Source organism: Oncorhynchus kisutch, unplaced genomic scaffold (genome assembly GCF_002021735.2).
Source record: "Oncorhynchus kisutch isolate 150728-3 unplaced genomic scaffold, Okis_V2 Okis06b-Okis10b_hom, whole genome shotgun sequence".
Lineage (NCBI taxonomy): Eukaryota > Metazoa > Chordata > Actinopteri > Salmoniformes > Salmonidae > Oncorhynchus > Oncorhynchus kisutch.
Genome location: NW_022261983.1, coordinates 16,597,546 through 16,613,682, shown reverse-complemented (window position 1 = coordinate 16,613,682; position 16,137 = coordinate 16,597,546). Strand labels below are relative to the sequence as shown.

General features: G+C 44.6%; 1 protein-coding gene across 1 annotated transcript in view; it reads left to right on the top strand.

Annotated features, from left to right (window-relative positions):
• Nucleotides 1-16,137, top strand: part of LOC109885817 (H(+)/Cl(-) exchange transporter 7-like) — an 87,027-nt gene that overhangs the window by 20,439 nt on the left and 50,451 nt on the right. Inside the window, 9 exon segments of the mRNA XM_031814300.1 lie at nucleotides 1,618-1,683; nucleotides 1,930-1,995; nucleotides 2,474-2,606; nucleotides 7,632-7,741; nucleotides 8,304-8,384; nucleotides 8,550-8,612; nucleotides 14,096-14,179; nucleotides 15,042-15,135; nucleotides 15,903-15,967. Coding sequence (XP_031670160.1) covers nucleotides 1,618-1,683; nucleotides 1,930-1,995; nucleotides 2,474-2,606; nucleotides 7,632-7,741; nucleotides 8,304-8,384; nucleotides 8,550-8,612; nucleotides 14,096-14,179; nucleotides 15,042-15,135; nucleotides 15,903-15,967 — 762 coding nt within the window.

Sequence of the window (16,137 nt, the reverse complement as noted above, 5' to 3'; positions counted from 1 at the left end):
CAACAAGTGGGACACAATCATGAAGTGGAACGACATTTATTGGATATTTCAAACTTTTTTAACAAATCAAAAACTGAAAAATTGGGCGTGCAAAATTATTCAGCCCCTTTACTTTCAGTGCAGCAAACTCTCTCCAGAAGTTCAGTGAGGATCTCTGAATGATCCAATGTTGACCTAAATGACTAATGATGATAAATACAATCCACCTGTGTGTAATCAAGTCTCCGTATAAATGTACCTGCACTGTGATAGTCTCAGAGGTCCATTAAAAGCGCAGAGAGCATCATGAAGAACAAGGAACACACCAGGCAGGTCCGAGATACTGTTGTGAAGAAGTTTAAAGCCGGATTTGGATACAAAAAGATTTCCCAAGCTTTAAACATCCCAAGGAGCACTGTGCAAGCGATAATATTGAAATGGAAGGAGTATCAGACCACTGCAAATCTACCAAGACCTGGCCGTCCCTCTAAACTTTCAGCTCATACAAGAGAAGACTGATCAGAGATGCAGCCAAGAGACCCATGATCACTCTGGATGAACTGCAGAGATCTACAGCTGAGGTGGGAGACTCTGTCCATAGGACAACAATCAGTCGTATATTGCACAAATCTGGCCTTTATGGAAGAGTGGCAAGAAGAAAGCCATTTCTTAAAGATATCCATAAAAAGTGTTGTTTAAAGTTTGCCACAAGCCACCTGGGAGACACACCAAACATGTGGAAGAAGGTGCTCTGGTCAGATGAAACCAAAATTGAACTTTTTGGCAACAATGCAAAACGTTATGTTTGGCGTAAAAGCAACACAGCACATCACCCTGAACACACCATCCCCACTGTCAAACATGGTGGTGACAGCATCATGGTTTGGGCCTGCTTTTCTTCAGCAGGGACAGGGAAGATGGTTAAAATTGATGGGAAGATGGATGGAGCCAAATACAGGACCATTCTGGAAGAAAACCTGATGGAGTCTGCAAAAGACCTGAGACTGGGACGGAGATTTGTCTTCCAACAAGACAATGATCCAAAACATAAAGCAAAATCTACAATGGAATGGTTCAAAAATAAACATATCCAGGTGTTAGAATGGCCAAGTCAAAGTCCAGACCTGAATCCAATCGAGAATCTGTGGAAAGAACTGAAAACTGCTGTTCACAAATGCTCTCCATCCAACCTCACTGAGCTCGAGCTGTTTTGCAAGGAGGAATGGGAAAAAATGTCAGTCTCTCGATGTGCAAAACTGATAGAGACATACCCCAAGCGACTTACAGCTGTAATCGCAGCAAAAGGTGGCGCTACAAAGTATTAACTTAAGGGGGCTGAATAATTTTGCACGCCCAATTTTTCAGTTTTTGATTTGTTAAAAAAGTTTGAAATATCCAATAAATGTCGTTCCACTTCATGATTGTGTCCCACTTGTTGTTGATTCTTCACAAAAAAATACAGTTTTATATCTTTATGTTTGAAGCCTGAAATGTGGCAAAAGGTCGCAAAGTTCAAGGGGGCCGAATACTTTCGCAAGGCACTGTATGTGAAGGGGACTAGACAAGGAGAGGGGATGAAGACGGCCCCCTTGGCCTTGTTTTTTTAATACTTAACCAATGCATCCTTCCCTCCTTCAGGACTCAGTGAGGGGCTGTCCCAAGGAGATCCCTCACAACGAGAAGCTGCTGTCACTCAAATATGAGGTAAATCCTTTGGGTCTCCAGAGGCCTTGGACCTGGTCTGAAGGGTGTTCAACATAGCTAATCAACGTTTTATACATGAGACTTAACACAATGTTTATCATATTAATTGAGCGCTATATTTACATGAAATGTGTTTTTTGTTTAGTTGGTGTACTTTTATCAAGAGTCCAAAGTCTTCCCAGGGTCACCACGTCTCTATGAGCAGTATAGATGGTGTAAAAGTGTGTGTGTGTGTGTGTGTTTCAGAGTCTGGACTATGACAACAGTGAGAATCAGCTGTTTCTGGAGGAGGAGAGACGGATGAGCTTCTTAGTAAGTAGAGAACCCCTACACACACAGGCAGGCAGACAGACACAGGCAGACAGACAGACAGACAGACAGGCAGACAGACAGACAGACAGACAGACAGACAGACAGGCAGACAGACAGACAGACAGGCAGACAGGCAGGCAGACAGGCAGGCAGACAGACAGGCAGACATTAACGCCCCCCCCCCCCATCTCTCTCCCCTCTCGTCCTCAGACAGACATTAACGCCCCCCCCCCCCCCCCCCCCATCTCCTCTCGTCCTCAGACAGACAGACATTAACGCCCCCCCACCACCTCTCTCCCCTCTCGTCCTCAGACGGACAGACATTAACGCCCCCTAATGTCCCCCCACCATCTCCTCTCCCCTCTCGTCCTCAGACAGACAGACATTAACCCCCCCCCCCCCCCCCCATCTCTCTCCCCTCTCGTCCTCAGACAGACATTAACGTCCCCCCCCCATCTCTCTCCCCTCTCGTCCTCAGGGGTTCAAGTGTTTGGAGATCAGTCGGTGGGTGATCTGTGGTCTGATTGGCTTCCTGACTGGACTCATAGCCTGTTGCATAGATATCGCCGTGGAGAACCTGGCTGGGGTCAAGTACTATGTTGTCAAACAGAGTATCCTTCCGCTCACTGACCCACATCACAGAACTGTCATATCCTTCCACACTGACCCACATCACAGAACGGTCATATCCTTCCACATCACAGAACTGTCATATCCTTCCACACTGACCCACATCACAGAACTGTCATATCCTTCCACACTGACCCACATCACAGAACTGTCATATCCTTCCACATCACAGAACTGTCATATCCTTCCACACACTGACCCACATCACAGAACTGTCATATCCTTCCACACTGACCCACATCACAGAACTGTCATATCCTTCCACATCACAGAACTGTCATATCCTTCCACACACTGACCCACATCACAGAACTGTCATATCCTTCCACATCACAGAACTGTCATATCCTTCCACACACTGACCCACATCACAGAACTGTCATATCCTTCCACACACTGACCCACATCACAGAACTGTCATATCCTTCCACACACTGACCCACATCACAGAACTGTCATGTCCTTCCACACACTGACCCACAGGTCAGAAGGTGTTCCATACTCTGAACTGTCATGTTAAATATGGTCTGTTTAGAAAAAGATGGTGTTGTGATTGTGCACATCCTACAGTGTTTGTCTGTGTTCCACTGTTGTCCTGTCCTACAGAGGTGGTCTGTGTTCTACTGTTGTCCCGTCCTACAGCGGTGGTCTGTGTTCCACTGTTGTCCCGTCCTACAGCGGTGGTCTGTGTTCCACTGTTGTCCCGTCCTACAGCGGTGGTCTGTGTTCCACTGTTGTCCCGTCCTACAGCGGTGGTCTGTGTTCCACTGTTGTCCCGTCCTACAGCGGTGGTCTGTGTACCACAACAGACTGTCCTTCCTCTCACTCACCCACAGTTTAGTCATGTCCAGTTTTAGTTTCTGAAATCATGTACATGTTGGAATTCTTTGGCCAATTCCGGGAGGGTAGTCTTCAGGCGGACAACTCTCCCAATAAATCAAGAGTTTGGGTAGACAGTGTTGAAAAAAATAATCCCCTCGGAAACATGACCGAAGCGAACACACAATGTGGAGATGGCTAAGCTAATTTTAGCCACTGCCAGCCAGCCAACACACAATGTGGAGATAGCTAAGCTAATTGTAGCCACTGCCAGCCAGCCAACACACAATGTGGAGATAGCTAAGCTAATTTTAGCCACTGCCAGCCAGCCAACACACAATGTGGAGATAGCTAAGCTAATTTTAGCCACTGCCAGCCAGCCAACACACAATGTGGAGATAGCTAAGCTAATTTTAGCCACTTCCAGCCAGCCAACACACAATGTGGAGATAGCTAAGCTAATTTTAGCCACTGCCAGCCAGCCAACACACAATGTGGAGATAGCTAAGCTAATTTTAGCCACTGCCAGCCAGCCAACACACAATGTGGAGATAGCTAAGCTAATTTTAGCCACTGCCAGCCAGCCAACACACAATGTGGAGATAGCTAAGCTAATTTTAGCCACTGCCAGCCAGCCAACACACAATGTGGGGATAGCTAAGCTAATTTTAGCCACTGCCAGCCAGCCAACACACAATGTGGAGATAGCTAAACTAATTTTAGCCACTGCCAGCCAGCCAACACACAATGTGGAGATAGCTAAGCTAATTTTAGCCACTGCCAGCCAGCGAACACACAATGTGGAGATAGCTAAGCTAATTTTAGCCACTGCCAGCCAGCCAACACACAATGTGGAGATGGCTAAGCTAATTTTAGCAACTGCCAGCCAGCCAACACACAATGTGGAGATAGCTAAGCTAATTTTAGCCACTGCCAGCCAGCCAACACACAATGTGGAGATATGTAAACTACTGTAGTAACCTGGTATATTTGTGTTTACCAGTAGATGGCAGTATTGACTCAAGATGGGGGTTTGCTTTCCGCTATCCGTAGCTATTTCCTATGTCTGCCTCTATAACTGTGATTAAGAAAGCTTCAGGTAGTTTTAAACCAGGTGCATCAAACAATGTTATTCTATATTACAATTAAATACTAAACTGTACTTAAGTCTCATGAGTTGTAACTCTAAGAAGCCTTTAAGGATACTACAACGACTCACTGCAAAATACACTAATTGAAAGTATCCTCCGTGAGCTCCATCTAGCTAGATAACGGGTTTGTTTACAGCAGGGCTCTGGATGGACTTTCTGGCAGCCAACTTCACCCTTTTCTCTCTGCCAAACTGGCATTGGTCTAAGTACAGGCGTGTGTGCTGGAACATTGGTACATTGTGGGAGGAAACTCCTAGAGACACCAGGCCCAGTTTAGAGTTGTCTTTGTTCAGCCATTGACATTTTGTCTCTAAATGTGTTTAGGAAAGTAAAAGTGTACCTCTGCCTTATCATGGATTCAGAGCTATCTATCTAATAGAACTCAAAGGGGTTTTTCTTTAATGTCAAACATGTAAAGTGTGGTGTACCGCAGGGCAGCTCTCTAGGTCCTCTGCTCTTTTCTATTTTTACCAATGACCTGCCACTGGCATTAAACAAGGCATTTATCCACGTATGCTGATGATTCAACCATATACGTTAAGGTTTTCAGTGACTTCATGAGCTGTAGTTGCTAGTTGTCGTGGCTGTTGAACAAGTTGAGGAGACTAAATTACTTGGTGTTACCTTAGAATGTAAACTGTCATGGTCAAAACATATACATTCAATCATTGTAAAGATGGGGAGAGGTCTGTCCCTAATAAAGAGATTCTCAGCTTTTTTTTTTGACTCCACACTCCACGAAGCAAGTCCTGTAGTCTCTAGTTTTATATTATCTTGATTATTGTCCAGTCATATGGTCAAGTCCTGTAGTCTCTAGTTTTATATTATCTTGATTATTGTCCAGTCATATGGTCAAGTCCTGTAGTCTCTAGTTTTATATTATCTTGATTATTGTCCAGTCATATGGTCAAGTCCTGTAGTCTCTAGTTTTATATTATCTTGATTATTGTCCAGTCATATGGTCAAGTCCTGTAGTCTCTAGTTTTATATTATCTTGTTTATTGTCCAGTCATATGGTCAAGTCCTGTAGTCTCTAGTTTTATATTATCTTGATTATTGTCCAGTCATATGGTCAAGTCCTGTAGTCTCTAGTTTTATATTATCTTGATTATTGTCCAGTCATATGGTCAAAGAAAGACCTAGTTAAGCTGCAGCTGGTCCAGAACAGAGTGGCACATCTTGCTCGTCATTCTAATCAGAGAGCTGATATTAATACTATGCATGGCAGTCTGTCTTGGCTAAGAGTTGAGGAAAGACTGACTGTGTCACTTCCTGTTTTTATAAGAAACATTGTGTTGGAAATTCCATATTTTTTTTGCATAGTCAAGTTACACACAGCACTGACACACACACTTACCCCACCAGACATGCCACCAGGGGTCTTTTCACAGTCCGCAGGTCCAGAACAAATTCAAGGAAACGTACAGTATTGTACAGAGCCGTGAGTGCATGGGACTCCCATCTTTATACACATCAAATAATCAGCAAACCTGGTTTATAAAAACACATGAAGCAACAGCTCACGGCACAATGCATCTCCCCCTTGTGACCTACTGGTTGGGTAGGTACTGACATGTGACCTACTGGTTGTGTAGGTACTGACATGTGACCTACTGGTTGTGTAGGTACTGACATGTGACCTACTGGTTGTGTGGGTACTGACATGTGACCTACTGGTTGTGTAGGTACTGACATCTGACCTACTGGTTGTGTAGGTACTGACATCTGACCTACTGGTTGTGTAGGTACTGACATCTGACCTATTGGTTGTGTAGGTACTGACATCTGACCTACTGGTTGTGTAGGTACTGACATCTGACCTACTGGTTGTGTGGGTGCTGACATGTGACCTACTGGTTGTGTGGGTGCTGACATGTGACCTACTGGTTGTGTGGGTGCTGACATGTGACCTACTGGTTGTGTGGGTACTGACATGTGACCTACTGGTTGTGTGGGTACTGACATGTGACCTACTGGTTGTGTGGGTGCTGACATGTGACCTACTGGTTGTGTGGGTACTGACATGTGACCTACTGGGTGTGTGTGTAGGTACTGACATGTGACCTACTGGTTGTGTGGGTACTGACATGTGACCTACTGGTTGTGTGGGTACTGACATGTGACCTACTGGTTGTGTGTGTAGGTACTGACATGTGACCGACTGGTTGTGTAGGTACTGACGTGACCTACTGGTTGTGTGTGTGCTGACATGTGACCTACTGGTTGTGTGGGTACTGACATGTGACCTACTGGTTGTGTGGGTACTGACATGTGACCGACTGGTTGTGTAGGTACTGACATGTGACCTACTGGTTGTGTGTGTAGGTACTGACATGTGACCTACTGGTTGTGTGTGTGGGTACTGACATGTGACCTACTGGTTGTGTGTGTGGGTACTGACATGTGACCTACTGGTTGTGTGTGTGGGTACTGACATGTGACCTACTGGTTGTGTGTGTGGGTACTGACATGTGACCTAATGGATCCTAATATATCAAACCCCAGTAACACTAGCTGTCCCCATTGGCATGGGCTAATGGGGATCCTAATATATCAAACCCCAGTAAGACTAGCTGTCCCCATTGGCCTGGTCTAATGGATCCTAATATATCAAACCCAGTAAGACTAGCTGTCCCCATTGGCCTGGTCTAATGGATCCTAATATATCAAACCCAGTAACACTAGCTGTCCCCATTGGCCTGGTCTAATGGGGATCCTAATATATCAAACCCAGTAACACTAGCTGTCCCCATTGGCCTGGTCTAATGGATCCTAATATATCAAACCCAGTAACACTAGCTGTCCCCATTGGCCTGGTCTAATGGGGATCCTAATATATCAAATCAAAACCTTATTGATCAGAATGCTGCCAATCATCCCCACTAATTTGAATATGTAGCCCTTCAGACAAAAGACCATGAAGCCATTGAGGTCCAGTGTCCTGCTCTGTGGTTGGTCGGGAGGGCTGGACCTTGCAGCGTGGTGGCGTGTGATTGGTTGTTTGTTACCTGTCCTTGACCCTCTGCCCCCTCCCAGACATTGAGAAGTTTACAGAGGTGGGAGGTCTCTCCATCTCCCTCATCCTCTGGGCTGTGCTGAACTCTGCCTTCGTCATGGTGGGCGCTGTCATAGTGGCTTTCTTTGAGGTAAGAGGGAGAATGTGTGTGCGTCGAAGAGGAAGGAGTGTGTGTGTGTGTGTGTGTGTGTTGCGTGCGCGCAAGTATGAAACTAGTGCACACTGCTGGGCAGGTGGGGGTTTGAATTGAGCCTTGGTTAATCATAGTCTAATAACAAGCTGTCTGAACCACCGTGTTAGACTACAGTCTGTTGGCCCTGGGGTGATGAACCACCGTGTTAGACTACAGTCTGAACCACCGTGTTAGACTACAGTCTGTTGGCCCTGGGGTGGTGATCTCTATGACTGGAACTAACATCTCTCTCTCTCCTCAGCCGGTCTGTTGACCCTGGGGTGGAACTAACATCTCTCTCTTTCTCTCCTCAGCCAGTCTGTTGACCCTGGGGTGGAACTAACATCTCTCTCTCTCTCCTCAGCCAGTCTGTTGACCCTGGGGTGGAACTAACATCTCTCTCTCTCTCTCCTCAGCCAGTCTGTTGACCCTGGGGTGGAACTAACATCTCTCTCTCTCTCTCTCCTCAGCCAGTCTGTTGACCCTGGGGTGGAACTAACATCTCTCTCTCTCTCCTCAGCCAGGAGCAGCAGGAAGTGGGATACCCCAGATTAAGTGTTATCTGAACGGAGTGAAGATCCCCCGGGTGGTGAGACTCAAGGTAAACTGATCACTGGCTGCTCAGAGACTAATGTTACATCTAAACCCACATCTTTTAAATGTTGTTGTTGTTGTTGGCAGGCGGAATGATGCTTCTTATGAGGCAAAGATATCAGACATTATATTATATATAGGTCAGGGGTCACTGTGTGTGTGTGTTCTACAGACCCTGGTGGTGAAGGTGTGTGGTGTGATCTGCTCTGTCGCCGGGGGACTCGCTGTTGGAAAGGTAAACACTGGGGATGTGTGTGTGTCTGCATGTATGTATGAGTTTGTCTGTGTGTCTGCATGTGCGTATGAGTTTGTCTGTGTGTGTCTGCATGTGCGTATGAGTTTATCTGTGTGTGTGTCTGCATGTACGTATGAGTTTATCTGTGTGTGTGTGCTTGTATGTATGAGTTTAGTTTCTCTGTTTGTGTGTCTGCATGTACGTATGAGTTTCTCTGTGTGTGTGTCTGCATGTACGTATGAGTTTATCTGTGTGTGTGTCTGCATGTACGTATGAGTTTATCTGTGTGTGTTTCTGCATGTACATATGTGTGTGTATTCGTTGTCTTGTGGTGAGTCGGGCTGTGACGCTCATGGATGTCTGATGGTAATTGGTCAGGTGACCGTGATAGAACACGAGTCCTGGTTCAAGTCAGTTCATTGTTACGTTCCTCGGCTAGCAAACAATGAATGTCACTCAAACCAAAGAAGGCGGAACTAACGAAGAGTCACCGACAACAACCAAAAGGAAACAGGTCTGGTTTTAGGAGGGGTTCTGAAAGACACTCATGGGACAACATTCAGTAGACACTCCCATGATACTGAATGTTGCCTAGCAACAACAGTGTCCACTGAATGTTGCCTAGCAACAACAACTGGAATCTAAGAGAGACCAACCATCGGACCCACTAAATTGACCAAGAACAGGCAAACAAAATAAAAACCCACACCAAACTGAAAGACAGGAAGCAAACCACAAAGTTGGAGGAAAACAAAATCGGGGACAACAGATAAACGAATGTCTAACAATCAGATAGGGAGACACAACTAGAGGAGTTAACCCTCCACATCTATCAAGACAACTAGAGGAGTTAACCCTCCACATCTATCAAGACAACTAGAGGAGTTAACCCTCCACATCTATCAAGACAACTAGAGGAGTTAACCCTCCACATCTATCAAGACAACTAGAGGAGTTAACCCTCCACATCTATCAAGACAACTAGAGGAGTTAAACCTCCACATCTATCAAGACAACTAGAGGAGTTAACCCTCCACATCGATCAAGACAACTAGAGGAGTTAACCCTCCACATCTATCAAGACAACTAGAGGAGTTAACCCTCCACATCTATCAAGACAACTAGAGGAGTTAACCCTCCACTTCTAGGCCAGACACTCTTAAATATCACCTGGGCCAGCCGCTCTTAAATATCACCTGGGCCAGACGCTCTTAAATATCACCTGGGCCAGACGCTCTTAAATATCACCTGGGCCAGACGCTCTTAAATATCACCTGGGCCAGACGCTCTTAAATATCACCTGGGCCAGACGCTCTTAAATATCACCTGGGCCAGACGCTCTTAAATATCACCTGGGCCAGACGCTCTTAAATATCACCTGGGCCAGACGCTCTTTAATATCACCTGGGCCAGACTCTCTTTAATATCACCCGGGCCAGACTCTCTTAAATATCACCTGGGCCAGCCGCTTTTAAATATCACCTGGGCCAGCAACTCTTAAATATCACCTGGGCCAGCCTGGTGAAAAACCTTCCCACTAATAAGATGACCAACCGGCCAGGTGAAATACAGACTGACTAATGAGGTGAAATACAGACTGACTAATGAGGTGAAATACAGACTGACTAATGAGGTGACCAACCGGCCAGGTGACATACAGACTGACTAATGAGATGACCAACCGGCCAGGTGACATACAGACTGACTAATGAGGTGAAATACAGACTGACTAATGAGATGAAATACAGACTGACTAATGAGATGAAATACAGACTGACTAATGAGATGAAATACAGACTGACTAATGAGGTGAAATACAGACTGACTAATGAGGTGACCAACCGGCCAGGTGACATACAGACTGACTAATGAGATGACCAACCGGCCAGGTGACATACAGACTGACTAATGAGGTGAAATACAGACTGACTAATGAGATGAAATACAGACTGACTAATGAGATGAAATACAGACTGACTAATGAGGTGAAATACAGACTGACTAATGAGGTGAAATACAGACTGACTAATGAGGTGAAATACAGACTTACTAATGAGATGAAATACAGACTGACTAATGAGATGAAATACAGACTGACTAATGAGGTGAAATACAGACTGACTAATGAGGTGAAATACAGACTGACTAATGAGGTGAAATACAGACTTACTAATGAGATGAAATACAGACTGACTAATGAGATGAAATACAGACTGACTAATGAGGTGAAATACAGACTGACTAATGAGGTGAAATACAGACTGACTAATGAGGTGAAATACAGACTGACTAATGAGGTGAAATACAGACTGACTAATGAGGTGAAATACAGACTTACTAATGAGATGAAATACAGACTGACTAATGAGATGAAATACAGACTGACTAATGAGGTGAAATACAGACTGACTAATGAGGTGAAATACAGACTGACTAATGAGGTGAAAAAACAGACTGACTAATGAGGTGAAATACAGACTGACTGATGAGATGAAATACAGACTGACTAATGAGGTGAAATACAGACTGACTAATGAGGTGACCAACCAGCCAGGTGAAATACAGACTGACTAATGAGGTGAAATACAGACTGACTAATGAGATGAAATACAGACTGACTAATGAGGTGAAATACAGACTGACTAATGAGATGAAATACAGACTGACTAATGAGATGAAATACAGACTGACTAATGAGGTGAAATACAGACTGACTAATGAGGTGAAATACAGACTGACTAATGAGATTAAATACAGACTGACTAATGAGGTGAAATACAGACTGACTAATGAGGTGAAATACAGACTGACTAATGAGGTGACCAACCGGCCATGTGACATACAGACTGACTAATGAGGTGAAATACAGACTGACCAATGAGGTGACCAACCGGCCAGGTGACATACAGACTGACTAATGAGGTGACATACAGACTGACTAATGAGGTGACATACAGACTGACTAATGAGGTGAAATACAGACTGACTAATGAGGTGAAATACAGACTGACTAATGAGGTGAAATACAGACTGACTAATGAGGTGAAATACAGACTGACTAATGAGATGAAATACAGACTGACTAATGAGGTGAAATACAGACTGACTAATGAGGTGACCAACCGGCCAGGTGACATACAGACTGACTAATGAGGTGACCAACCGGCCAGGTGACATACAGACTGACTAATGAGATGACCAACCGGCCAGGTGACATACAGACTGACTAATGAGGTGAAATACAGACTGACTAATGAGATGAAATACAGACTGACTAATGAGATGAAATACAGACTGACTAATGAGGTGAAATACAGACTGACTAATGAGGTGAAATACAGACTGACTAATGAGGTGAAATACAGACTTACTAATGAGATGAAATACAGACTGACTAATGAGATGAAATACAGACTGACTAATGAGGTGAAATACAGACTGACTAATGAGGTGAAATACAGACTGACTAATGAGGTGAAATACAGACTGACTAATGAGGTGAAATACAGACTGACTAATGAGGTGAAATACAGACTTACTAATGAGATGAAATACAGACTGACTAATGAGATGAAATACAGACTGACTAATGAGGTGAAATACAGACTGACTAATGAGGTGAAATACAGACTGACTAATGAGGTGAAAAAACAGACTGACTAATGAGGTGAAATACAGACTGACTGATGAGATGAAATACAGACTGACTAATGAGGTGAAATACAGACTGACTAATGAGGTGACCAACCAGCCAGGTGAAATACAGACTGACTAATGAGGTGAAATACAGACTGACTAATGAGATGAAATACAGACTGACTAATGAGGTGAAATACAGACTGACTAATGAGATGAAATACAGACTGACTAATGAGATGAAATACAGACTGACTAATGAGGTGAAATACAGACTGACTAATGAGGTGAAATACAGACTGACTAATGAGATTAAATACAGACTGACTAATGAGGTGAAATACAGACTGACTAATGAGGTGAAATACAGACTGACTAATGAGGTGACCAACCGGCCATGTGACATACAGACTGACTAATGAGGTGAAATACAGACTGACCAATGAGGTGACCAACCGGCCAGGTGACATACAGACTGACTAATGAGGTGACATACAGACTGACTAATGAGGTGACATACAGACCGACTAATGAGGTGAAATACAGACTGACTAATGAGGTGAAATACAGACTGACTAATGAGGTGAAATACAGACTGACTAATGAGGTGAAATACAGACTGACTAATGAGATGAAATACAGACTGACTAATGAGGTGAAATACAGACTGACTAATGAGGTGACCAACCGGCCAGGTGACATACAGACTGACTAATGAGATGACCAACCGGCCAGGTGACATACAGACTGACTAATGAGGTGAAATACAGACTGACTAATGAGATGAAATACAGACTGACTAATGAGGTGAAATACAGACTGACTAATGAGGTGAAATACAGGCTGACTAATGAGGTGAAATACAGACTGACTAATGAGATGAAATACAGACTGACTAATGAGGTGAAATACAGACTGACTAATGAGGTGACCAACCAGCCAGGTGAAATACAGACTGACTAATGAGGTGAAATACAGACTTACTAATGAGATGAAATACAGACTGACTAATGAGATGAAATACAGACTGACTAATGAGGTGAAATACAGACTGACTAATGAGGTGAAATACAGCCTGACTAATGAGATGAAATACAGGCTGACTAATGAGGTGAAATACAGACTGACTGATGAGATGAAATACAGACTGACTAATGAGGTGAAATACAGACTGACTAATGAGGTGACCAACCGGCCAGGTGACATACAGACTGACTAATGAGATGACCAACCGGCCAGGTGACATACAGACTGACTAATGAGGTGAAATACAGACTGACTAATGAGATGAAATACAGACTGACTAATGAGGTGAAATACAGACTGACTAATGAGGTAAAATACAGACTGACTAATGAGGTGAAATACAGACTTACTAATGAGATGAAATACAGACTGACTAATGAGATGAAATACAGACTGACTAATGAGGTGACCAACCGGCCATGTGACATACAGACTGACTAATGAGGTGAAATACAGACTGACCAATGAGGTGACCAACCGGCCAGGTGACATACAGACTGACTAATGAGGTGAAATACAGACTGACTAATGAGGTGACATACAGACTGACTAATGAGGTGACATACAGACTGACTAATGAGGTGAAATACAGACTGACTAATGAGGTGAAATACAGACTGACTAATGAGGTGAAATACAGAGTGACTAATGAGGTGAAATACAGAGTGACTAATGAGGTGAAATACAGAGTGACTAATGAGGTGAAATACAGAGTGACTAATGAGGTGACCGAACAGTGTCTGTGTGTATCTGACGGCCGTGTGTGTGTGTGTGTGTGTGTTTGTTTGACGGCCTCTGTCTCCCTACCCATAATCCTGTAGGAAGGTCCCATGATCCACTCTGGTGCCGTGGTGGCAGCAGGAGTCTCCCAGGGACGCAGTACCTCCCTGAAGAAAGACTTCAAGGTAGGAGGGTGTTGTGCAGTCTGGTTGTAACATGGACATAGTGTTTAATGTGTGGTATCTACTGTCTAACATGTTCTCTCTCACTGTGTGTGTCTTAACATGTTCTCTCTCACTGTGTGTGTATCTTAACATGTTCTCTCTCACTGTGTGTATCTTAACATGTTCTCTCTCACTGTGTGTATCTTAACATGTTCTCTCTCACTGTGTGTATCTTAACATGTTCTCTCTCACTGTGTGTGTCTTAACATGTTCTCTCTCTCTCACTGTGTGTGTCTTAACATGTTCTCTCTCTCTCACTGTGTGTTTCTTAACATGTTCTCTCTCTCTCACTGTGTGTTTCTTAACATGTTCTCTCTCTCACTGTGTCTTAACATGATCTCTCACTGTGTGTGTCTTAAAATGTTCTCTCTCACTGTGTCTTAACATGTTCTCTCTCACTGTGTGTCTTAACATGTTCTCTCTCACTGTGTGTCTTAACATGTTCTCTCTCACTGTGTGTCTTAACATGTTCTCTCTCACTGTGTGTCTTAACCTGTTCTCTCTCACTGTGTGTCTTAACCTGTTCTCTCTCACTGTGTGTCTTAACATGTTCTCTCTCTCTCACTGTGTTTCTTAACATGTTCTCTCTCTCACTGTGTCTTAACATGATCTCTCACTGTGTGTGTCTTAACATGTTCTCTCTCACTGTGTGTGTCTTAACATGTTCTCTCTCACTGTGTCTTAACATGCTCTCTCTCACTGTGTCTTAACACGTTCTCTCTCTCACTGTGTGTCTTAACATGTTCTCTCTCACTGTGTCTTAACACGTTCACGTTCTCTCTCTCTCTCACTGTGTCTTAACATGTTCTCTCTCACTGTGTAGATCTTTGAGTATTTCCGTAGAGACACAGAGAAGAGGGACTTTGTATCAGCTGGAGCGGCTGCAGGAGTGTCTGCTGCTTTTGGAGCACCAGTCGGTACACACTGCACAACATGTCCCTCAGCACAACATGTCCCTCAGCACAACATGTCCCTCAGCACAACATGTCCCTCAGCACAACATGTCCCTCAGCACAACATGTCCCACACAGCACAACATGTCCCACACAGCACAACATGTCCCACTCAGCACAACATGTCCCACTCAGCACAACATGTCCGACTCTGCACAACATGTCCCCCTCAGCACAACATGTCCCACACTGCACAACATGTCCCACACTGCACAACATGTCCCTCAGCACAACATGTCCCTCAGCACAACATGTCCCTCAGCACATCTTGTCCCACACAGCACAACATGTCCCTCAGCACAACATGTCCCTCAGCACAACATGTCCCTCAGCACAACATGTCCCACTCTGCACAACATGTCCCTCAGCGCAACATGTCCTACTCTGCACAACATGTCCCCCCCTGCTAACATGTCCCACTCTGCACAACATGTCCCACTCTGCACAACATGTCCCACTCTGCACAACATGTCCCACTCTGCACAACATGTCCCCCTCTGCACAACATGTCCCCCTCTGCACAACATGTCCCCCTCTGCACAACATGTCCCACTCAGCACCAGTCGGTACACACTGCACAACATGTCCCACTCTGCACAACATGTCCCACTCTGCACCACATGTCCCACTCAGCACCACTGCTAAGCTACTACTGTCATGACTTTCTAAATGTTCCTCACAATAAAGTTTTCACCTGACTCTCTCTCTCTCTTCCTTCCTCTTTATGCCAGGTGGTGTTTTATTCAGTTTGGAGGAGGGGGCTTCTTTCTGGAACCAGATGCTCACATGGAGGATAGTAAGTAGAGGAGAGGAAGGCTTGGCTCAGTCTGGTGTCTGAGGAGAGAAGGAGAAGTCTTGGCTCAGTCTGGTGTCTGAGGAGGGGAAGGCTTGTCTCAGTCTGGTGTCTGAGGAGAGGAGGGGAAGGCTTGGCTCAGTCTGGTGTCTGAGGAGAGGAGGGGAAGGCTT